The sequence below is a fragment of the Oculina patagonica genome, chromosome 2 (assembly GCF_052425735.1).
Source record: "Oculina patagonica isolate OP01 chromosome 2, crgOcupat, whole genome shotgun sequence".
Lineage (NCBI taxonomy): Eukaryota > Metazoa > Cnidaria > Anthozoa > Scleractinia > Oculinidae > Oculina > Oculina patagonica.
The window spans coordinates 33162234-33185858 of NC_135759.1; the positions used below are offsets into that span (position 1 = coordinate 33162234).

Sequence of the window (23625 nt, forward strand, 5' to 3'; positions counted from 1 at the left end):
TCCGAAAAAATCTTTTTGATTTAAAATTTAACAAGCCTGGTGCCGAAACTTCTTCAAGATTGAAATTATGTACTTTATAAGACCGTTGACGCAAAGGCACGTGATGATATGTCGCTTCTGGCACCTTCCATTGGGGCGGGAAATGCAAGCACGGTAGACCAACGAGCGTATGCAATGTATGAATTCGTTGTCCTCACCGATCTCAGCCGCGCGATTGTGGACAACGTTTGTTTCTGGAACAACTCATAGCAGAATCTCCTTAAATCCTTTACGGAAGTCAACGTTAAATATAAAATAAATAGCTGGATTTATCACGCTGTTTGCATGACCCAAGAAAAAGCCCATGAAACTGAGAACAGCTGGAGGGCCACAGAGGAAGTTCTCTTTATCAAAGAACGAAATGAACTGGCTAATGTACACGGGAAGCCAACATAATGCAAAAAAAATCACAACTGTCATCAGCATTTTAAGAGCTTTCTTCTTGGACTTTTGCCGGAGCGTGCAGTTGGTTTTCGATAGATGGATTTCCAGGAACTTTTCTCACCCAAAGGGGGGGGGGGGGTTTGTGGACGACAAAGCTGTACAGTATCGACATAGTTAGTAAAGGAACCACGCAAAAAATACAAAGAGAACAACTGTGAAGTGTTTAGGTGCCTCTTTCGTGAACGCCGGTGTCCAAATCTCGGCACAATACCAGTTTCCTTCAACCGAGATATCTTTCAACGCGTAAAGAAACGGAGAATTGACAGCGATTCCCACGATCCATATAATTGCGATTGCTCCGTATGATTTCTTAAAAGTCATGTTGTTTAGAGGGTACATTATTGCCGAGAAACGGTCAACAGCGATTGCTGCCAAACTCAAAACTGAGCTTGCGATCGAGAGGGTTTGGCTAAAAAGGATGATCTTGCACAAATTGTCGGAAAATGCACCGCTTGACTTATCCATGTGGCCTGTTACAAGCACTTTAATGGTTACCGGCATGCCAAAGGCTGTAATCAGAAGGTCTTCCACGGCCATATTTACTATCAGATAATTTGTGAAAGTTCGCATTTGCCTCGTAACCATGGCAACGTCAAATATCATGGACATAAAACCAGATTGATTGCAAGGCTGGTACAACGGAAACCAGATTAATTGCAAGATTGGTACAACGGCAGGAGGGTAAGATATATTGGCCAATATTTCAACTAGCAGAGGTAGTCTTCTTCGGGCAAAGGAAAATAACCCATGGTTGACATATCAAAATTTCCGCAAGGGATGGATGAACAGCTACTGAAAGTTTCAGCATTGCGAAACAAGAACATTGAGAAGCTTGAGAAGCTTAAAATCGGGCGCTTTGCCTTGAAAGGTAGGGTTCAGTACAGCAGAAACCACGAAGCAGTTACTTAAGTAGCACTCAGTCCGACTGTGTTTGTGTAAGTCACAGGGCTTGCATGAGCTGTATTAGTGTGCATAATATAATATCTAGAACGTTGTCGAGATTGCATTATTACTTAATGACATGATGGTTTCAATTTATAAATGTATCTCACACAATACAAATAAACGATTGAAGTAGACGACTAGACAATGTAAAGTTTTAAGACTTAGCAAAGTGCAGTGTATTGGTAATACTGTAAGGTGCGGTTTCACCTGAAGGTCGTGTGCTTTTTGGTATTTTCCAGGCATTGCACTTTGACGGGACAGTACTACAACTGTTTACCGGGGAACTACTATTGTCAAGAAAATGATCACAACTTGTTGATGAATGATTGAACATTTGTTTCATACCATTACTGTAATAGCAATTGATGAAGGCTTTTAGTCCTGAACCAAAGTATAAGGACTGGGAAATACTGAAACCTATTATCAGCCACCTTAAACGGAAATATCTTGTTGGTGTTTTAAGGATTCCAAGGAAACTTCACTCATCCCATGTATCTATGTATTGCGGTATTTTGTAATTTTTTGAGTGATTTTTTGGGGATGTTTGGCAGGTGATAGTTTTTTTAAAAGAATTAGTAAAATTTAGACAACTAAGAAATATTGAAAATTTAATGTGAATTTAACATTGGAATTTGAAGTTAGAAATTGGCAGACGGACACCAAACAGTCCCGTGACATCCTGGAGTGTTTTTGCATGGGGGTCAACTGTGTGATGATGTTTCCATTTTTTTCTTCAATCCCCACTGATAAAGAACTGTTGTTGGTGTTATGTTGGTGTTATCACATGTCAAGCCTTTAACAAGGTATGAAAGAACACAAGGATTTAAATTATTCTGGTGCTCAATTTTTGCGTAACTAAAATTAATGTTACTCAAATTCCTGATGGATTCTGTCTTAAACTGTTACGAGCTTAGTATAATAATTGTTTTTATAATTTTGTCTGTGTTATGGCAATTCACAGTGGGGTGGTCTTGATGTGTCTTTAACTTGTAGACTGGACTGGACTAGTAAAACGCGGACTAGTAAAACGCGGACTTGTAAAACGCCTCTAGACACTTCGAATTCCTTGGCCACAATCATCTTACGGCTCTCTTCAATACATAATGTCTCAAAAAAACAGTAACCTCAGAAAGAAGTCAGAAGCAAATAAGGTCGAAAGACCGAATTTGAACATATAACGGCAAATGTTCTAATGTCACGAACGTAGGAGTCGTGTAGGCCCGTCACCTTTATTTACCACATACTGCCCCCAAATTAAAACAGTACCCTCAGAAAGAAGTCAGAAGCAAATAAGGTCGAAAGACCGAATTTAAACATTTAACGGTAAATATTCTAATGTCACGAACGTAGGAGTCGTGTAGGCCCGTCACCTTTATTTACGATTGACTGTTGATTTCTGGACGGGCCCCGTTCTACCTCGTGCGAGCAATACAAACGACTGCACTCAACAGACGTCAAGTAGTGGAAAGAAAGAAACATATGCACACAACTCATAGCATCAATCCCGTTGTTTTAGTAGGGGTTTGCAGAACGAACATGTGCTATACTGCAAAAACATCTCCACGCTAAAACAGACCATAGAGTGCTCGAAGAAACACACAAGAGCTTCAAACACAAATTGTTTCGCTCGCTAAACCGTTTAGTTTTATCCGATTTACAAGCGCTTGTTTTACAAGTCCGCGTTCTACAAGTCCGTGCTTAACAAACCCTCGTTTTACAAGTCCGCGTTTTACAAGTCCACGTTTTACTAGTCCTCGTTTTACAAGTCCGCGTTTTACTAGTCCGCGTTTTACAAGTCCGCCTTTTACCTGAGTCCGCGTTTTACTAGTCCGCGTTTTACAAGTCCGCGTTTTACTAGTCCGCGTTATACTAGTCCTCGTTTTACAAGTCCGCGTTTTACTAGTCCGCGTTTTACTAGTCCAGTCCAGTCCTCGAAATACAGTATGCCAAAACTCCCCGCCCTCTAAAGATAAGTCCTTGACGGTTCTTGTCGTTTTTCGGTGCCTATTCATCTTCGGCATTTTTCTCATCCACCTCTCGTTCTGTCCTGTGTCTGTCATCACACGAAAGAAAAGCTGATTCTCAAAAAATCTGCCACAAAAGGAAATTGACAAAAACAATATGAAAACCATATATCGAAAGTTTCTTATTCTAAAATTTTATCATACGTCTTAATTCAGAGCTACAAAGAAGTTCCTCCTTTTGAGTTATTGATACTGTTCTTACAGTACCTCTTTCCACTAGCGAAATTTTACAAAATTCCTTCGCGGCGAAAAGGTAGCGCGAATCCAGAACAGGCTCCAATCGAGAGTGGGTTAATTCTAGATTACTATTAATTAACTATTACAACATTCATTTTTAAAATAGTTTCCCAAGCCGACTAAGCTAACTAAACGTCGAGTGTATCTTTCAGTAAACAAAACATGCCGTTATGACGCCGGAAATCCAGCTCACGCATACTATACCCCGTGACCCACGCAAACCTCCGACTTACGTGCTACTACAGTCATTCCTTTCTAAACATTTTTTTTGACCACCACCGTACCTTTCTACCCAAAAAACTCATGAAACCGCCCGGTTTTAACCTGTTTTAACCTTTCAAAAATTAGAGCGTTCGAAACTAAATAAGATCCGTAATCACAAACAACATACAGCCGTTTACCAGCACTCTTTAAAACTCCTGAAACCCTTCAAAATCAGGCAAAATAAATCTTTGAAATAACCTTATCAATGTTTCTTATTTTTTATTCAGTTCTATAAAATGCCTTTCATACACTACTGTCAAACAAAAATTTCAATTTCCTCAAAGTTTCAAGACAAAAGAATAACAAATATTTCGTGCACAATGTAATTTGATTAAGCCAATATTATCACGTCTAAAAATACTTCAAGCAATTCAGTGAAAACCCGTTTTTTTTCGTATCAACGAAAACCACTTTCGAATAATCAATACATGAAAATAACAATAAGATCAAAAGGAAGAAAGGAACCTTTCTAATTATTTGAAGACTTTCAAAGCCGTGATATTATGCATCCAATCCGCGATAAAATTTAATTACAACAAAATCCAAGTTCTCATTTTGAATTCCATTTTTTTCAGTTGATACCTTTATCCAACTTGTGAAAAATTCCATTCAAGTTCCTATTAATACTGTACATTCCCAATGTTTTGCTCAGGTCTTCAGAAGCGTCTTACTAACCAAATCTAAAATAATTCCAAAACATGCTGTACAAACATTCTACTCTTTGTGACAAACGACTTGACGACCAATTGTTCAGAAATGAAAATCGACACAGTTCTTGCTAAATAAAAAAAAAGTTTTACGGCGGAGTCAGGCTCAAAAACTATACCGCAAGATCACACCCCCATTCATAGTCAGAAACCAGCAAACCATCTAGTTTGCTAAAAAAAAACACTGCGTGACATCAATGACGTTACCTTTTTCATTTACAAAAATAACTTTAACTTGTCAAAGTAAGTGCAATTTCACAATGGTGAATATCAGTACAGTATGGGGCCCAGTTCTCGGCCGGGTCCAGATCTCGGCCACTTTGTGTTTAACGCGTTTTTTCACACTCCAGTTGAATCAAAAGAAAAAGGTATTTCCTTCAAACGATAGACTGATTCATGTGCTTTAAGTATCTTGAGTTTGATCGTTCAATTCGATATAGAAAGCTCACACGTCGAGTTTACGCGGAGGTAGGTGAATTTGCATTCCCGAAAAAGTTGTTTGTTTACGGCTCCAAATTCATGGATGTAGTTAAATTCGTATTTTATCCAAAAGCCCCCACCATACGAGCTAATTTTTGGCATGTGAAACGTAGAATAATTCAGCTTTCTGCTTTAGTTAACTTTTCGTTGAACCGTTGTATTTTTTGGTCTTAATTTACTTCGAAATTTTTTCTTGCGACGTTTGCGTATTTGCCAGTTCTCGGCCACCCTGCTCGCTATCACAGCTTAGCGCTTGGTTTTTAATATAATTTCATCTGCTGCTGCCAGAATGAAAGAAATAAATGTTTTAAAAATAAAGTTAAATCTTATCTCTAAGTTTTGAGCTGACTCTTGTCTATTATTTCTACAACACCTAAATCTTTCAAGACCTTTTCACTGCAAAATAAACCATCTAAATGCACGGGTCACACAATGCGGTTTTGCCAGAACCTGCACATAGGCAACTAGGCGCGTTAAAATCCTTCTTTTCTAAAGTAAAACAAAGCATCATAAAAATAATTTGGGATCGATATAGTATAAATAGGTTTACAGAGTGATTTTATGACTGTGAAAATTAATTAAGCATTTTTTACATATAATTACGCACAAGCTTTTTAGTGGCCGAGAACTGGGCCAAGGTGGCCGAGAACTGGGCCCACAAATGGAGCTTTTATTTTTATTATTGCTCGGGCAAATTAATTTTTGACCGGTCGATAGCTTTACACCAAAAAGCTGAATAATGTAGCTAGCTCTGGGAGAAATTTCAAGTTCCTGCGGTTCTTCTGAGGTAAGAAATACAAGTTTACGTCAAAAGTGGCCGAGAACTGGGCCAAGGTGGCCGAGAACTGGGCCCACAAATGGAGCTTTTATTTTTATTATTGCTCGGGCAAATTAATTTTTGACCGGTCGATAGCTTTACACCAAAAAGCTGAATAATGTAGCTAGCTCTGGGAGAAATTTCAAGTTCCTGCGGTTCTTCTGAGGTAAGAAATACAAGTTTACGTCAAAAGTGGCCGAGAACTGGGCCAAGGTGGCCGAGAACTGGGCCCACAAATGGAGCTTTTTTTTTTATTATTGCTCGAGCAAATTAATTTTTGACCGGTCGATAGCTTTACACCAAAAAGCTGAATAATGTAGCTAGCTCTGAGAGAAATTTCAAGTTCCTGCGGTTCTTCTGAGGTAAGAAATACAAGTTTACGTCAAAAGTGGCCGAGAACTGGGCCCCATACTGTACTTTGCCCCGTAAGCTTTTTTCTCTGTCCTTCCGCCGAAGCAAAAAAACACAACCTGATTACACATTAACCCAAAAGTCGACCAAGTGTGCCTGCAACGATTTCCTGTCAAAACTAAAATGAAAACCATTGCGGTATGCGTCACCCGTAGCGGTTTTGTAGCAACCCCAAGCTATCCCCGTCTTTTTGGCCGCGCCAGGAGACTACGCTCTAGGACGACCAAAGGGTAAACTATAAATCGGCCACGCCCGATTAAAAACCTTGTACGTCAAAGAGTGCTAGGCCCCTTGACTAGTCCCAGACTCTTTCCTTGCTGCCGCGGATTAAATTTTCAACATGGCGACCTCAGGCTTGCAACACTCCTTGGATCAAATTTTGGAGTAAACCGTTCCGGACTACTCTGTGACCGTTTCTCTAAGGCAACAGATTCTTTAAATCGATTAAATTTCTTGGAAAATATCATCGCATGAAATTTAACATAGATTTTAAAGGTAGGTATTAAAGCGTATACTAAAAATTCGTAATGACAATTTTTGTTGGCGGAGAACTGCAGATACCTGCAGATACCAAGGGTATTTAATAACTATATGGTATCGACTACCAGTGGCCTGCAAGCCATGGTGCAAGTAAAATCAGTTTTCGGAAGCAAAAATGCATCTATAGACCCTCCTAACTTATGACTTTTATACGTAATCTGCACTTTGCCGGCTCATTTTTCGTGTGCCCCGGCCCCAACGGGGGGAGGGTGGCTTGCATACTCAGGGCCAATTGAGGTGTAAAAGGTTTTAAAATACTAACAATCACTGGTACGGTTGGGCTATTGTTGATGAGAGCATAAACCATAGTCTGTGTCCGAGCCAAGTGGCTTATACAGCCATAGCTTATCCTGGTTTCAACTAGGAGTATTGCTACTACTCCCCCTGGATGGGATGCTAGTCCAACGCAGGGTTACCCCCCAGCAGTAAATTCGCCTGAACCCATTTATACACCTGGGCGAAGAGAGGCACTATGAGAATAAAGTGTCTTGCTCAAGAACACAAATTATGCAGTTCCCCTGCCAGGCCTCAAACCTGGGCTGTTCGACTCAGAGTCGAGCGTGCTAACCATTAGGCCACTGTGCCTCCCATAAACAAACCGTGAGATTGATGTAAATGGGTTAGTTCTGGTTCTTATCCCTAGACACGCCAGCTTTTTTGGAGGGGGTGGCCTGCAAATGCCAGAGCAAATCATGTTCTCACATTTTATACCACTGACACTAAAAACATGTGTTGAAATAGATGTTTAATTCTTCCTTCATGTTTTGGTCCAAGCCATCCAAAGTGACATACTCGTAAAAAGCAAGGGTTAAACTTTTTCCATAATCCAAAAAAGCGATGGGAACCAAAATATATAGTGGTAAATTTCCATTTTTTGCTACACTCGCAATCCACGACCAAGCGAAGTCGCTCCATAACACAGTACGATCGAAAGTAGATTTTGTCCTGTACCAACATGCCAAAGGAAATTTATCAGTTATCGATCAATTTTGAGGTCCTGAAGATCCCATTTCCACGATTTTCTTGTCTAGTTTTGTTCTGAGGATGCGTAACATTTTGGGAGTAGAAATACATAACAAATGGCTGCCATTTTATCGTCTTCTTTGCAAATGAGGACACTCAAACTCAGGTGACTGTCGGCTTCACGACTTACATTACGAAGGGTTGTCGAAGTTAACTAACGATCGAGAGTGCATTAGCCAATGTGTTTCCTGTGACTTAGTAACCAATCAAATTGCTCATTACAATAATGGGTCGATTAAATCCGCCTTGGCACATCTAGGTGTTAAATGCAGGGCCAATCTAATCGGCCCGTGGCACGTCTAGGGTTATAGCAACATCCCTGCTAGCTTACAACATATGAACTTATCTAAAAGTACCTGGTACTAAACTGCAGGTATAATTATATAAATAAGCTATGTTTAACTTCTCTATGTACTGTATGTAATGCATTAACAAGGACAACAAAGTTTATTAACATTCCCACTTACAGATGATATGATACAAAAAATCACATATATATTGGCTAAAGGTGAAAAAAATTGCTTTTAGCTCACAGCTACATATATAGCAGAATGCGTGATTGATATTATATTAAAATACACAATGAAAATTGTTTATTTTCTTGTTGTATTAAGGATACAATATCACACTGAAGTATGGGAAAGAAAGGGAGAAGAAAAGCACAGCAGAGTCCTTCAGGAGCTCATGAACATGTCATTGATAAGGAGGTGCTGACTATTTGTCAAAAAATATTTGAACGTAAGTGATCTAACAACTTCAATTTGTACCTTAAATTGTATTGTACCAAGAAACAAACTAATTCAGACAATAGAAAGAGGATACTCGTTCACTAAATGCTTACATGTATGAGTTTAAAAATATATTAATACAGTGTTGTTATTTACCTACACTCAGCTGAGTGCAAATGTTTGAAAACAGTTGCAATGTAGTTGTTGTTAATTCTCTAATAACAGTATATACATAGTTTTTATAATGTGATCATCCAGGTGAAGTACAGTCGAACCTCTCCATATGGATACTTCCCTAATATGAACAGTAAAGTCAGTCCGAAAGAGATCAAACTGAATATAAACTCTACCACTGTTATACGGACACCTCTATAATACAGACACCTTTCCTTGTCCCTTAAGTGTCTGTATTAAAGTGCCTATGAAATGAAAACCAAGTTGAACTCATATGAAAGACCTTTCAAAATGGAGAAAGATGGTGTTTTCCTTTTCCTGATATCTTTTCTCGTTCCAGAGATATTCACGATTTTGTATTATGCAAATTAGATAACTGATGACGTCATAAGTTTGACAGTAATTGGTGTAAAAACACAAAATCAGTAATATCTCTGTAACTGCTAAAGCAAAGTAATTGAAACTTGGCACCAGTATTGTACCCTAAGGCCTTTCATATGAGTTCAACTTGGTTTTCATTTCATAGGCACTTTAAGGAGGTTCTGAAAAGAACTACTGATACCCGTGGGCTCAAACCATTTACTGTGTTTTCATAACAGTTACACCCTGCTGAGTGTAGTTAAAGAGGTCAAATTAAAAGATTCTGGAGTGATGCATCCAATCGCAGTCTCTAAATAGTTTGTTTATCTGTGTCTTGCTAAAATCTAATCATTTTTTATAATTAAATAAATTAGTAGAATAGAGTGAAAAAGACACAAACTTATAAAAAAACACTTTGGACATCTTTTTATTATTGAAAGCTAGTTGAAGACAAAACTAAATTCCTTAATTTGTATTGTTCAGGAAATTAATTATTTCCCCTTGATAATATGAAAAACGTGGACACACTGTTTTGTTTTGAATTGATGCAAGATACATTTATTGACATGAACATTGATTTTTTTAAAAATGGTCCTCCTTCATGCTAGCTATCACTTGTTGATATACATCGACTTGAAGCTTTGCTGTATGATCAAATAAAATAAAGTAATGTCTTGTTATTGCCAGTTATATCTCTAGAAACACCTGTACTGCCAGCAAAGCAATGGGAAGAACATCTTAAGCTTCGTGAAATGGTTGAAAAGATTAGAGAAAGGCAAGCTGGTGGGTGTAATAACAAAGAAATTGTAATTCACAAATATAACTTGTAAAAAAATTATGAACCAGAACTTTGTTAACAGACTGGTTCTATTTTGTTTGTTCACTTTTCACATTATGGAATATGCACTTTGAATAATGTCATTGTGTTGCTCCAGAAAATAACCATGCATACTCCCCCATGAAGGGTTTTTGGTTTGAATCTCTCAGCCCTCTGGAAATTTCAGTTCAGCTTTGATACTTTAATTTGTTTAAAAAAAATTGTCCTTTAAGATGGTCACCCCCTCTCCCTCAGAATTTCCAGTGACCCTTCATGGGGTGGTAAAAATATTTTCTGGAACCACAAATTGACCTATGTACAAACTTAACACAGTCTGTGCACAAAATAACATTTTTATTTTACCATTTAACTGTCAATAAGCGAACCTTTAAATTACACCACCAATAAAAATGTTTGTTTAATTACACTCAAACCCAATATCATTATGTACAGTACTGCAGAGATGCAAACTTAAAAAAACAAACAAACCCAGGAGATCACCAATTTTGTTGCGACTCCAAAAGATGATGACCAAATGGCTGTTTTTGCCAAAGCATAAACTGGAGTTAATGTTTAGCTCAATTAAACCTTGCTCTCCCCGTGGATGTGTTTTTCCGGCAATCTGTACCCCGCTCTTTGTACCGTAAACATGTACTTGTATCTCCCTCTATTTATACTGGCCAATGAATGATAAGCTTGCACGCATTCACAGATTGTCGGCCAATCAGATCCACACAGCCTTCCCCTGTTTACTCTTGTGATCACAGACGATCTTCACTTGCAATTCAGTTAAGCTGCTGGACTCAAGCGTTTATTTCCCCACCCACCCTCCGCATTTATCTCATAGCTCTACTGTTGCCACTCAGACAAAGCATTTCTTACAAGTAGGCTACTAGTTTACATCTGTTTCATTTGTGCTGTTATATCCAGTTTATCTATAGTTTATATATATATAAAAAAAAGCGATTTTTGTAATACCATTTTAGTTGTTGTTGTTCTTTAATAAACGGTTTGGGGGATAAGTGTTGCTGGCGACAACCCTTCAGTCCCACACTGAAGCTATGCCTGGGTTGCCTTAGCTTGGGTGAGAAACGGTGGACACATCCACTTCCCCTCGCTACCATCCCTCCAGGAGCTTGGCATAGGTACACGCCACCCTGCCTCTGTGCCCCGTGACACCCATCTCACGGTCTTATATGCCACTCGCTGACACTAGCCCCGAGTACTGGCCTCGCCCATGGCAGGCAGCTCTCGGGTCCAGGACAACACTTATTCCCCCTACCTTTCTCCCACATAAACGGTGTCCTTTCGATTGTGCGTGACATTAATAAGTTGTTATACTAATTCAACTATGAAACACTAATTCAATCATCCAAATTTTCCCCCAAAATTGCCAAAATTAGGTGTGGAAATATGAACTTTAAGCACGTTCTTTGATTCATCTTGGTATTTGGGAGATGTGACAAATTATCCAGCAGACAAGGTGATTCTGTGATTTCTGATTAGCAGCCTGCTCCCAACTCTTCTGGATCAGAAGATTAGAGTTGGCATACGTGCAGATGATTGCATTGTATTTTAAAGGGCCTACACTGTACGTAATATGTATAATAAAATCAATCTTGTTTTGCAGACCTCACATTGTTTGAAAAATCAGATCACTCCAGAAAAGATCACATTTCAAGTTTTGTCCAGTGGTTTAACGAGAATGGTGGCAAAGCGGAGCATGTGGTAATTGATGACTTTGGTCAACAAGGTTTAGGTCTTAAAGCTGTCAGTGACATTAAGGTAATTTGTCTTTCTTTTTTATGTTCAGTGACAAGTATTACATGTCGAATTCATTTGTTTTTGCTGGGAGACATCAGACATTATTATTATCTTTTCAAAACACAGTCTGGTAATTCATTTTTGTGTTCTGCTGCTATTATGCCAAATAGCATAATGCCAAGCAGAACATATTGCTATCGAAGTCCTGAGGGAATGGAATGTATAAAACAATAGAAAGATGTAACAATAGGAGTCTGTAACAATAGATAGCAGATACTTTCCTATTTGTAGACTTAGTAAAAAGGTATACCTATCATTTAAATTTGCTATCTTAACAATCAACTAGTCTACATCATAAAAATAAACAAAAATCAAAAAAATTCTCGGTTTCTGATATAAAAAAAGTGCGTGTAAATACAAAATTTGTAACAAAAGAGCGTAACAATGGGGAGCCCAGGCTCCTGCTAAGAGCTCTCTGTCCCGCTATATTAGTACGTGTGTGTACTACGGGTTTCAGCTGCTTTCAGAGTTGTGGTTCGTGACGTACGTAGTGGTCGCTAGCGATGACGAATACGCGATCAGCCTTTTTTTCCGTTGAGTGAAAAAAATAAACCCTCACCGCCCGTTAGCTAACGTGAAAAAAAAAATAACCAAAGATACCATCCTGTATACGTCCGAGTGAAAGCATAACGAGCTATCGACAGAAAAAAGAATATTGGATTGTTTTCAGTTTGCACGTTTGCTATTTATACGCGCTGAAACAGACCTTATTGTGGTTTGTGACGTACGCAGCGGTAGCTGGCATGTTGCTTTGCATGCACAAGGGTTACGACTTTTAAAGGTTTCAAATGTCATAATAACTTACGTGACGAATTATCTTTGTGTAAGCCGAAAAACCGAAGACAGTTATCAATGTTGATACGTTATGCCAGCAGAACACACGGACCCATTAGGGCCCTATTTTTAAAAACAAATTATCTTTCATTTGTCAGTTATAGTTCATGCTATGTAAACCAAGGTTAGTTTTTACAGCATATTGCAGGCTACGTAAAAACATTAAGTGAAGTGAATTTTATAAAATAATAAAAATAAAAATAATTATACAAATAATAATAATTTAATAGCTTCTAAGGAGCGTACTATATGACGAAATGACCCTATGCGCATTACAAGTTATTGAGAAAAACTAACTTGATCTATTTTTTTCCATTAGTCGGGAGAGCTTTTCATCACCATACCAAGAAAATTGATGCTATCAGCAGAGACTGCAAGAAATTCAGAACTAGGTAATGTTTAGATGGATGTTGATTGTTAAGCCACTGTAGTCTTGAAAGTGAGGACCCTAATTACATTTTGGGTTTATAGTATTCTTTTCTTGTGACTTACCGGTAATTCTTTCTGAGAGCACAACCTTTAGGGGGTGATGCTACTTTCTGGTAGCTAAAACCTGTACCATATCTGGGCCAATCAATAATCTTGAATAGTATTTATTTTACCTTGCAATCCTCTGTAGGTAGCAATTAAGTATTTATGCCCCTGTTTTTCACTTTTTATTGCAGGACCTTTGATTGAAAAGGACAATATTCTGAGAGTAATGCAAAATGCCTGCCTAGTTCTTCATGTGTACTGTGAAAAACTCAAGGAGAACTCTTTTTGGAAGCCATATCTTGGTATCCTTTAGAGGATGACACTTACTGGTAAACGTTGTTGTGGTTTACAAGTGGGTCAATTGATAAAGATATTTTTAAACTCTGGGAATAGTACTTTCCCCAGGAAATTATATTTTTAAATGCTCAACCTTGTTCCCAGGCCCTCTCTCCTTTTCATTTAAAGGGACTGTGTCACGAATTTTTGCCAAATTAGGTCATGGGAAAATGACCTTCACGTTTAGTGAAATATAAAAATAACCCCCTAAAACAGTGAAGGGACATTTCGATAGCACAGTAAATACAAAAGAAGGTACGGATGGCCAGAAATGACGAAGATTGAAACGGATTGCGATATGGGTTTTTGAAAAATGGTCCGGCGGAACAGTTTTCAAAGTTAATCTCGTTTGCTTGTAACTTTAAATTTTATCGCCCGAGAGACAAAGTTGGATATAATGAAGCTATGGTTTTGTCATTTAGATACATAGAAGTAACTCCTTTGAAACATTAGGATTCATAGCGAGTATTTGGCAAAACTAAATAAAATAAACTTCAATCAGCCGTGACACAGTCCCTTTAAGCTCTGTGAAATATAAAATTCCCTTAACTTGTAGTTGTATTGTAGATATTCTTCCAACTTCATATTCAACTACTTTGTACTTCACTGTTGACGAGATGCAAGCACTGAAAGGATCTCCAGCATTTGGTAGGAAATTCTAAATTACAAAAGGTTCAAACCTTTGAATGCAAGTGTATGTTTTTCTCTTACCGTACATTGTATTTCATGTTCCTTTCGTCAGTATACTGTTATCCTAAATCATTACTTTGTGTTGTTGTTTATAATATTTTTACTGAGCAGGCATCCATGGACTAGCTAGCCTGTTCCAGGCATTGAGTTCACCCCTGGTTTCTCTATTCATCTTTCAATGCCTGGAACAGGCTATCCATGTAGCAGGTACTGCCTTTTATTTTAGGGTGATTTAAGTTTTATTCTGGGATGAATTTTCATTCTGTAACAAAAATCGTGACCCGGTACAACACCTGGAGTGAACCTGCACCGGTGTGACTCGCTCTGGTATGACATTTTGTGCTGGTATAATTTAAACACAAGAGGGACCTGGGATAAATGTCATCCCTGTATCATGTAAAGCAGCATCTTTTGACTAGTGATTTACATACATGTACATGTTATAATAATTATTCACCAACATTCAGATTCTAAATGACTCTAAATGATCGTTTTTTAGGTGAGGCTCTCAAGTTATACCGAAATATTGCACGCCAATATGCGTATCTTTATCAACGACTTCAGCATGTAAGTCCAGCACATCAAATACTTTTTTCAAGCTTTGTTTATACAGCTCTTTTAAGCTTTGTCAAGTAAAAGTGCCACTTACTGGTAAATATTAAAGTAGCTATACGTTACCAATGGCGCATCTTAAAAAAATTGGGCATTTTTTTTTTTCAAATTTGTCGTTTGTAATCCATCTTAATCTTCCCCAGTCATAACCATCCCTGTTTATTTTTGCTTGCTGTTACTTTTTTGTATTCTTCTGTGTAAACACAACTTTTATACATTTGTTAACAGGTTTGTCCTGAAAAAGACAAGATCCCAATGAGCGGAAAGAATTTTACCTTTGATGACCACAGGTAAATACTGTATAAAGTACAGTAATTATCATTGATTCCTTTCCCCTTCCTTTTAATTGGTCGAGAGCCCACCATGTGATCTTTCCTTTATAAAATTACCTTTTTTAGCTCATTCTCCAGAATGAGTAATAGAGTGATACAGATGTTGACGGAAGTCTGCGTGTACAAAAATTGTGTGGACGGAAGTGATACAGATGTTGACGGAAGTGTGCGTGTACAAAAATTGTGTGGACGGAAGTGATACAGATGTTGACGGAAGTGTGCGTGTACAAAAACTGTGTGGACGGAAGTGATACAGATGTTGGCGGAAGTGTGCGTGTACAAAAATTGTGTGGACGGAAGTGATACAGATGTTGACGGAAGTGTGCGTGTACAAAAATTGTGTGGACGGAAGTGATACAGATGTTGACGGAAGTCTGCGTGTACAAAAAATGTGTGGACGGAAGTTGTAGAACGGAAGTAATTTTATATGCTACCCCTGCCCCCTTAGTAACGCCAAAAATAACTCCAGTGAAGCTCAGATGCAAATGTGAAAAGAAATGAAATCATTGTATAGTGTAATAAATAAATTAACATCAAATCACATTTCGGAACTTTTAAAAAGGGAAACGTGTATCACAAAGTCGAAATGTTGACAACCTGGGGGTTTATTTTATCATGTGCTGACACACGTAATCAAGGTTCATTTTAACGTGCACTGTTACACGCAATGAAGTTCCGCCAGGCAGCCGGAAGTAAATTTAATACGCTGCCCCTCTCCTATTGTTGAGATTCTACATCTACATTTAATTTGGTCGGTTAAAATCTAGAGATATCACGCCAAGGTTTCTTCATGGAACTTATTTTTAACTTTTACTATGGAGTTACGCTTGCCATATGACTCGTCTAAATAAACGTTTATAAAGCTCACTGATAAAAACACGACATCCGAGCAGCACGTTTTTGTTTTCTGTCACGTCATCTCATTTCCCGTGACTCACGTCATCCGTTTCAGTACACGACGTGTTCGTGTGCATCTTTCTCTCAAATTTCATTCGCTGCTCAATCCATGAACAATGATTGTCACTGCCCGGTAGATGCGTGCTGACAGAAAGGTTATTCAAAACGCAATTCAGTAATTTAAAACGGTAACAAATATTCATTTCATTTCTTTTCACATGTGTATCTGAACTTCGTGGAAGATGTGAATTATTTACACACTATCCAACCAGAAGAAAGCTCGTAACCACAATGTCCACACGTTTTAGCAGTAAAAACATGTTCTTCAAATATCGAAATTATATTTGTCAAGAAGACGAAAAGCTTTGCAGTTTAATTACACAATAGAAATACCAAACGACTGCGATCCTTCTAAGATCGATTAAAACGATGTATTGGTGAAAAATATTGTGAACAGTGTGAAAGCCCTTTCCGTGTTTAATTGTTATGTAAATATTCTAGCTTTTCTGTCTATGTTGTTGTTGACTTTGTACATTTTCCATCAATAATAGCGCTAAGAAGAGCAAACAAGACAGGATGTCTTCGGATGTCTCGTGTTTGCTGGCACAGAAGGGTAAAGTAATGTGCATGCATGCAAAAAACTTGACTGTTTCGCACTTCCTCCCCGCGTAATACTGATTCTCGACCTAGAATCTTCTCTTCTTATCATTTATAGCTTTATTATGCTTATCGTACCGCGATCCGGAAACGAAATACTATTTCTTTTTTAAATAACTGCTTGTGGACTTTTACGTAGCGGGGAATGGGGCCATGTAAAATTACTTCCGGCTGCCTCAATGGACTTGATCGCTTGTGTCAGCGGGTGTTAAAATACGTGAAAATACGTTTAGGGTCCCTAAGGTCTAAACAGCTCGGCAACTTGATTCACGTTGCACCATTTTTAGAAGTTGTGAAATTGTGATTTCATTTCTTTTCACATGCGTAACTGATTTTGACTTTACAGGTGACTGTACTTGACTTAAGTGGACTGTACCAGTACATTTTCATTACCCACCACCACTCCCAAACCATACCCCCCCCCCCCCCGAAAAAGGCAGAAGAATGAGCTGGCTCTAAGTGCCCTTTGATTTTAATACTGTGTGTGTGTGTTTTTTATAACGAAATTATTAAAACCCCTTGCAAGCTTAATCATGAATTTAATATGATAATAACCGCATATGCTATGCACTGAAAAAGAAGAGCTAGGCACCGAAAGGAAAACTTTGGACTAATTTAAATACTTTATATTCTCTTTAATTAATAAAAGAGCTAAAGATAATAAATATTGTCACCAGTAAGTTGTTTTACATGTACCTAAAAAGAAACAAAAAAAAACTGTAAAATTAATAGTGCTGGCAGTAATTATTATTGAATGTACTCACTATTGAATTCGTTTTCTTTGTGTAAAAAATTTTCATTGTAAGTAGCGTATCGTTTATGTACTGTATGTTTTTTTTGTGTGTAAATGCATTATTTAAAAAGAAAAAAAAAAGAAAAACTAATGGTCTGATCATGTGCATTATTGCCTGAGGTGTTTTTGTTTATTTTAAAGCTGATGTTTTAACCGTGTTAAAATAAAAATTAGCTGTTGCAGATAACATTCTGCTCATGTGTAGGTGTGTCAAGTTTAAAGGGACTATGTCACGGCTAAGTTAATCTTATGTAATTAAATTTTGCCAAATATTCGCTATGAAACTAAATGTTTGCAAAGAAATTAATTCTTTGATACTAAATGACAAAACCATAGCTTCCTTGCAGCTAAATGTGTCTCCCGGGCGTCATAAATTAAAGTTACAAGCAGACAAGATTAACTTTCAAAAGCCCACATCGCAATCCGTTTCAATCTTCGACACTTTTGGCCATCCGTACCTTCTTTTGCATTTGGTGTGTTATTTAAATATTCCTTCACTGTTTTAAGAGGTTATTTTATACATTTAAACAAATTTGATGGTCATTTCCTATGCCTAAGTTTGGCTAAAATCTGTGACACGGTCCCTTTAAGAAAAATGGCAGCTGGTTTTCCAGAGTTTTAAAACGATTTAAAATGTTTTCTAGACAAAAAACAAGCTCAGTGATCAAACGGTACAACAGTGTTTGAACTTGTTTATAGCAACCCTGATTTGTTAGTGTCGGGCGGTATATGCCTTTATAGCCTTCAGCTGTGGCAAATAATTGATCTGCTCACCACTGACAACTTACAATATTTTGCTCAACCTCATCCAATAATTTTTGTTAAATATTTGCACATGTAGCCGTTTGTTTTTAATTATTTGTTTCTTTCTCCTTATGTGACTGTTGTTTACATTGCAGATGGGCAGTATCAACTGTTATAACTCGTCAAAACAAGATTCCAAGTACCACAGGTGAACCAACCCTGGCACTTATTCCAATGTGGGACATGTGCAACCACTGTAATGGCACGGTATGTGTATAGACTTGATAAAAACGAATGTGTTCTTTGCAGTTGTGTCTGAGAAACCAATGTTGATGCAGTTTAAACATGAAGTTCCTCCCACATTTTACACCCTTTTCACCTTTTCATAGCATCATATTGCGGTGTCAAGCTTCCTTCAAACTAAATCTCAGCAAACCAAATGGTATAATTTTTATTGACAAAAAGTATAACTTGTTAGTGTTCTAACATGACATTCTCAGCAAGAATGAAACTAGTTAATTTTTTCAGTAATTGTCGTAGAAAAAAACCCATGTTGTTTGTCAGCTGTTTACGTTTGGTGGTTGACTCACAACTGGGCATGAGCCGGAATCTCTCTTCTCCGCAGAGGTCTCTTTGGTGTTTCGTACAGGCTGGGAAATGGGGAGAGGAACGGGGAGAGGTGAAAAGTAAGCGCGCGGAGCCTGGAGAGAATCGAAACCAAAGCACGCGGGTGACACTGGGAAGGGGAAAGGAAAAGAGCGCTCCTTCGCCCTTCCCGTCTTCCCCCGGGCTCCCCCTATTTTTCATTTTTCGTGTTTTCACCTCCCTCCCCCCGTGTTTTTTCACCTTCCCCCACGAAAGAGGCCTCTGCGGAGGAGAGAGAGCCGGAATGACCACCCCCTTTTATACAGGAACTTACAGGTTGACTCTTTTTGAGAGCAGAGAGACAAAGCACCCACATGTCGACCAGACCCATTTTGAAAGGGGTACAACTTTCTACGAAAGGTGTATAAAAGGGTAACCTTTTCTGTCAAGAGTGGTATAGTTAAGGGTAAGGGTTTGGATCTCAGGGCGGATCCTCCCTGTATGGTATTTTGTTGAGTAACCCCTCCCTGGAAGTGGCTTCAAGTTGTGTTAAGAGCAATGACTTCTAATGCAACATGATGCAACATGACTGTACAGCATCTTCACCTATTCTTATACTAGCAACAAGGGCAACCAATGATTTTTCATCGTCCTTTTTGTACCCAGATAACGACTGGCTATGATATGGCGGAAGACAGTTGCAAAAGCCTGTCTGTGAAGGACTTCAAGGCCGGTGAACAAGTGTGTATATTTTACGGAGAGCGCTCCAACGCGGATCTGTTGGTTCATAATGGGTTTGTCTTTGAGGACAACATACACGATAAAGTTGCCATTCAGCTGGGTGTCAGTAGGAGTGACCCACTGTTTCAGATGAAGGAAAAACTACTGGCACTTATGGGAATGACTGCGTAAGTTTTTTGGTTTCCCTTTTGCTCTGAGACTGATAGACTTGCTAATGCCGACCAATGGATTAACATTGTAGCTTAGCGTTTAAATTCTTAACTTACATTTCAATTTTAAATTAGGTTTTAACTAGTTTTAAAATTAGATTATTGTTTATAGTAGAGTTTTAACTTTTAGTACATTTAAGAGGACCACAAATTTGTTAGTTGAAAAACTATTACGTGTCACTCTCGATAAATAAAGTTTTGATTGACCTTTGGCAACGAGTCGGATCACGAATGCGCGGCATACAAGTAACGAGGTCCCGAGCGAGTGAGCTATAAAGCACAAGAGGTCATATTGGAAAAGCAATGCTGGAAGAGATTTTTAGAAAGTCTTCTGCGTTGAGGACACCTAAAATTGTCTTGGCCGGAGCGGTGTTTCATTCACTGCAGTGAGGCTAAAATGAAATCAATCGACACAATGCAACAAACTAGCCAAGACACAAAGTGATAAGTCAAGGTTTTAAATGACAGATGTTAGCAAAAAGGGGGGGGGGGGGGGGGGGGGCTGCACTTCCCCCCTCTTAATTGGCCATTTCCGAGTTACCCTTTGCCTCTGTTTTATATCGGGTCTACGTGCGAAACCATTCAAATGAAAATAAGTTAAAGTGTATGAAAATCGACCTGTATGTGAAACTCATTTTCATATGAATGGTTTCACACGTAGACTCGTTTTAAAACAGAGGCAAAGGGTGACTCGGAAATGGCCTATTTGCCTATGACTAATTAGTTTGCTTTTAAATCAAGCAAAATAAATTGCAAACCGCGTATCTGAGGATGTTGAGGTTGTGCACTCACGTTCAAATGATGTATCTCATTTACAGGTCCAGCCATTGGTATTCGGTTCCGTGTGGTGACGATCCGATCGGCCCCGAACTGGTTACTTTCCTGAGAGTCTTTTCAATGGATGAAGGTATGACAAGTACAACAAATTACTGTAGGGAATTAAAATGGGGTGTGACAGCGTCAAGGAAAATACCGTTAAAAATGCGATGTGTGTAAAAAAAAAAATTAAAAGAATTAAAAAGGGTTGATACTGGCTAAAACTATATTGTTCTGGACGTTTTGGCCACTACTGTTCCTACGCGTCTTGAAAACCCTTGAAAACCCTTGAATTTCAGGAGTTTGATTTCAAGGCCTTGAAAGTACTTGAAATTGGTTTTCGGTCCTTGAAAGTCCTTGATTTTTTTATTGAACGTCAAAAGGCTTCAAGACAATGATAAGACCGCCAAAATAAGCAATTTTTTTAGTTCTTCAGCAAGCACATCAACGGCATATCAGACCGAAAATCGTCAATTTGGGGTAAATTTCATGAAAAAAAGTCCTTGAAATTTCCAAGAAGGGTCCTGGAAAGTCCATGAAAAGTCCTTGAATTTTTGGCCTGAAAAAGTGTACGCACCCTGTGACTTTAGCAAAGATAAAAATTGAAAATGCAATTGTCTTACGGCGTCCTGATCACCGAGCATTTTTAACTGGGATGTGACGAATGTAGTGTATAACACAAGAAGTTGAGACGCCTCAGCAAATTTCAGGTATCAGTATCTGATGTTCATTATTGAATTTCTTATAGTACTTCCCGGTTGGTAGAATTAGCTATCATTTTCTATGAACTATATATGGTGGTAATTTTCTTTGTAGGCGTTCATAGGTACTCAAAGTCATGGGGGCGTCGCGTGTATCAGTTTTGAAAAAGACAATATATTCTTACAAATACCAAAGGGCAATGGGTCAAGTAGCGGGCCCGTCAGTGTTGAAGAAGTTAATAGTGCATGACAACCAGTCATTACGGCCTTTTGAAGTTTGTCTCATTAAGTTTTTTTAAAAATCACGTGAATTTATATATCGTAGATGAGTTGAAAGAGTGGCTCGAGAAAGCAAGTGAAAACATCAACGAGTTGAAGAAACTTTCGGCGGTGCTTTTCTTTGTCAAGGAGGAGACTGAAAGCAAGTGTTGGCAGTTCATAGAAACGCGACTTTCCTTGCTTCTTGGACAGTACAAAACATCGGATGCGGTGAGTCTGGGTGGGTAAAAATACAAAACATGGGATGTGATGTGGCGTGTGACAAGGAGGAGGGGGGGGGTAGGTAAGGCCTGCTGTCGAGCCAAGTGGCTCATCAGGCCGGAGTTTAACCCGTTTTTGTAGCATTAAGCGGCTAGGAGTATTTCAACCCCCCCCCCCCTCTCCCCCCCCCCCCCGAATGGGATGCTAGTCCATCGCAGGGTTACCCCCCAGCAGTAAATTCGCCGGCACCCATTTATGCACCTGGGTGGAGAGAGGCACTATGAAAGTGAAGTGTCTTGCCTAAGAACACAACGCAGTGCCCCGGCCAGGCCGCGAACCAGGACCGCTCGATCCGGAGTCCGGCGTACTAACCACTAGGCCACCACACCTCCCACGACAAGGAGGGGTGGATGGTATGAAATTTGGAATGTAGTGAGTCTGGCGGCAGAGTTGTATGTGGATGATATACACATCACATGTTATAAGGGTAGAAACAGGGATGAGTTAATTCAATTAAAAGGGCTTTGTAATGTTGCGGATTTTCCAGGTTTTGAAACAGCTGAAATTTATACTTGTGTCGTAGGAAACCTAAAAAATAATGGTTCGGTTTTATTAATACTGGTAAAACGAGTCTTTGGCTGCGGATGACTCGTATGGAAATGGATTGCAACTTGAAAAATTAAGGCTTATCTTTTCAAGTTGTTCCGCACGTCTTCAAAAAAATCGATATTTATAGACGTAGCTTGATTTTTATCCGCAAATTACTACCACTAATTTCAGAACAGCTTAGACCAAAAATCTGCGAAATTCCCTTGACGTAGCTCGTTTAAGCGCTCATTATGAGGAGTTCGTTTTACGGTCTTCTCGAGAAATGACAATTGATGATCGCTCGGTTAGGGCTGAAAAACGGCACTCGTTCAACCGAGTGTATTGTGACGCGTTTAGCATTAACCAATAAAGCTTAAGTCTGTCTGCGAGTAGACTCTTGTTTTTGGTTTTGTGCGTTTTGCGCGAGAGCGCGTTACGCGAGTCAGCGCGCGAATCAGTGTCATTTTGGTTTTATTGATTGTCCTGTTGTCCTTGTTGTTATAATCGCAGGAGGAATGCGAGTTACTGGAAAGTTCAGAAATATCACATCACAAGAAGCTCTGTATTAAGTTAAAAAGAGCTGAAAGAAAGGTGCTACAAAATGCATTGAAATACGCTTCTACTGCCAGGAAGGGAAATGCAGAGCCTCGGTTAGAATCGGACGGAAGTCCTGGCATTGAGAATGATAAAAGAAACTCAAACGATCACGTTGAAAATGAAAGACTAACAAACACGAACACAAGCGATGAAATGGACCAAACAGCTTCTGCTGCGAGTCAACTTTGTATTGATGGAGAATAGAATTGCGGAGTCGCGAACGAGAATTCAGGGACCTTACGAAACCACGACAGCGACGGCAACGAAAACGTCGCCAAACAAAAGGTTTAATAAGCAGCACAACAGCCCTGCACATGTGTTAGCTATGTTTGAACATTTCTTGTCGTCCTCTGCAAAAAAAAAAAAAAAAAACGTGAAATGACCAAATTCTGCGCAGTCTGGAGAAAGTTAACTATGGCGGCGAATTTTTCATGTTTCTCGTTTGAATTTAATATTGCACTTATAATCGTGCTAGAGGTTAGTTCTGACACCTATGAACGCACTATTAAAATGAATTAGGATAACTGCGAGATTCTTAAGTAAAATATAAATTCATTTTTCAGTCAACCGTTGACTGAAAAACACGACAACGGTTGTCGTCAGTGTCGCCGTCGTGGTTTCGTGAAGTCCTTCAGTAATAATATAATCAGAATTAGAGTGTATCAAGAGAGTATGGAGTCAAGAGACTTTTCGGCTCAGTAGCAC

At 38.8% G+C, this 23625-nt stretch overlaps 1 protein-coding gene and 1 pseudogene across 1 annotated transcript; one reads left to right on the top strand and one right to left on the bottom strand.

The window, feature by feature from the left end:
- Window positions 1-243: 243 nt before the first annotated feature.
- On the bottom strand, window positions 244-1086 carry LOC144642328 (pyroglutamylated RF-amide peptide receptor-like; annotated as a pseudogene).
- Window positions 1087-6696: 5610 nt separating this feature from the next.
- On the top strand, window positions 6697-23328 carry LOC144644282 (actin-histidine N-methyltransferase-like). The gene is made up of 14 exons (XM_078503734.1): window positions 6697-6863; window positions 8546-8669; window positions 9881-9976; window positions 11641-11795; window positions 12988-13060; window positions 13334-13444; window positions 14046-14126; window positions 14668-14735; window positions 15009-15070; window positions 18359-18470; window positions 19455-19696; window positions 20557-20645; window positions 21581-21744; window positions 22834-23328. Exons 2-14 carry the CDS (start codon window positions 8567-8569, stop codon window positions 23122-23124), a joined length of 1647 nt encoding a protein of 548 aa, XP_078359860.1. The 5' UTR covers window positions 6697-6863; window positions 8546-8566; the 3' UTR covers window positions 23125-23328.
- Window positions 23329-23625: the final 297 nt, after the last annotated feature.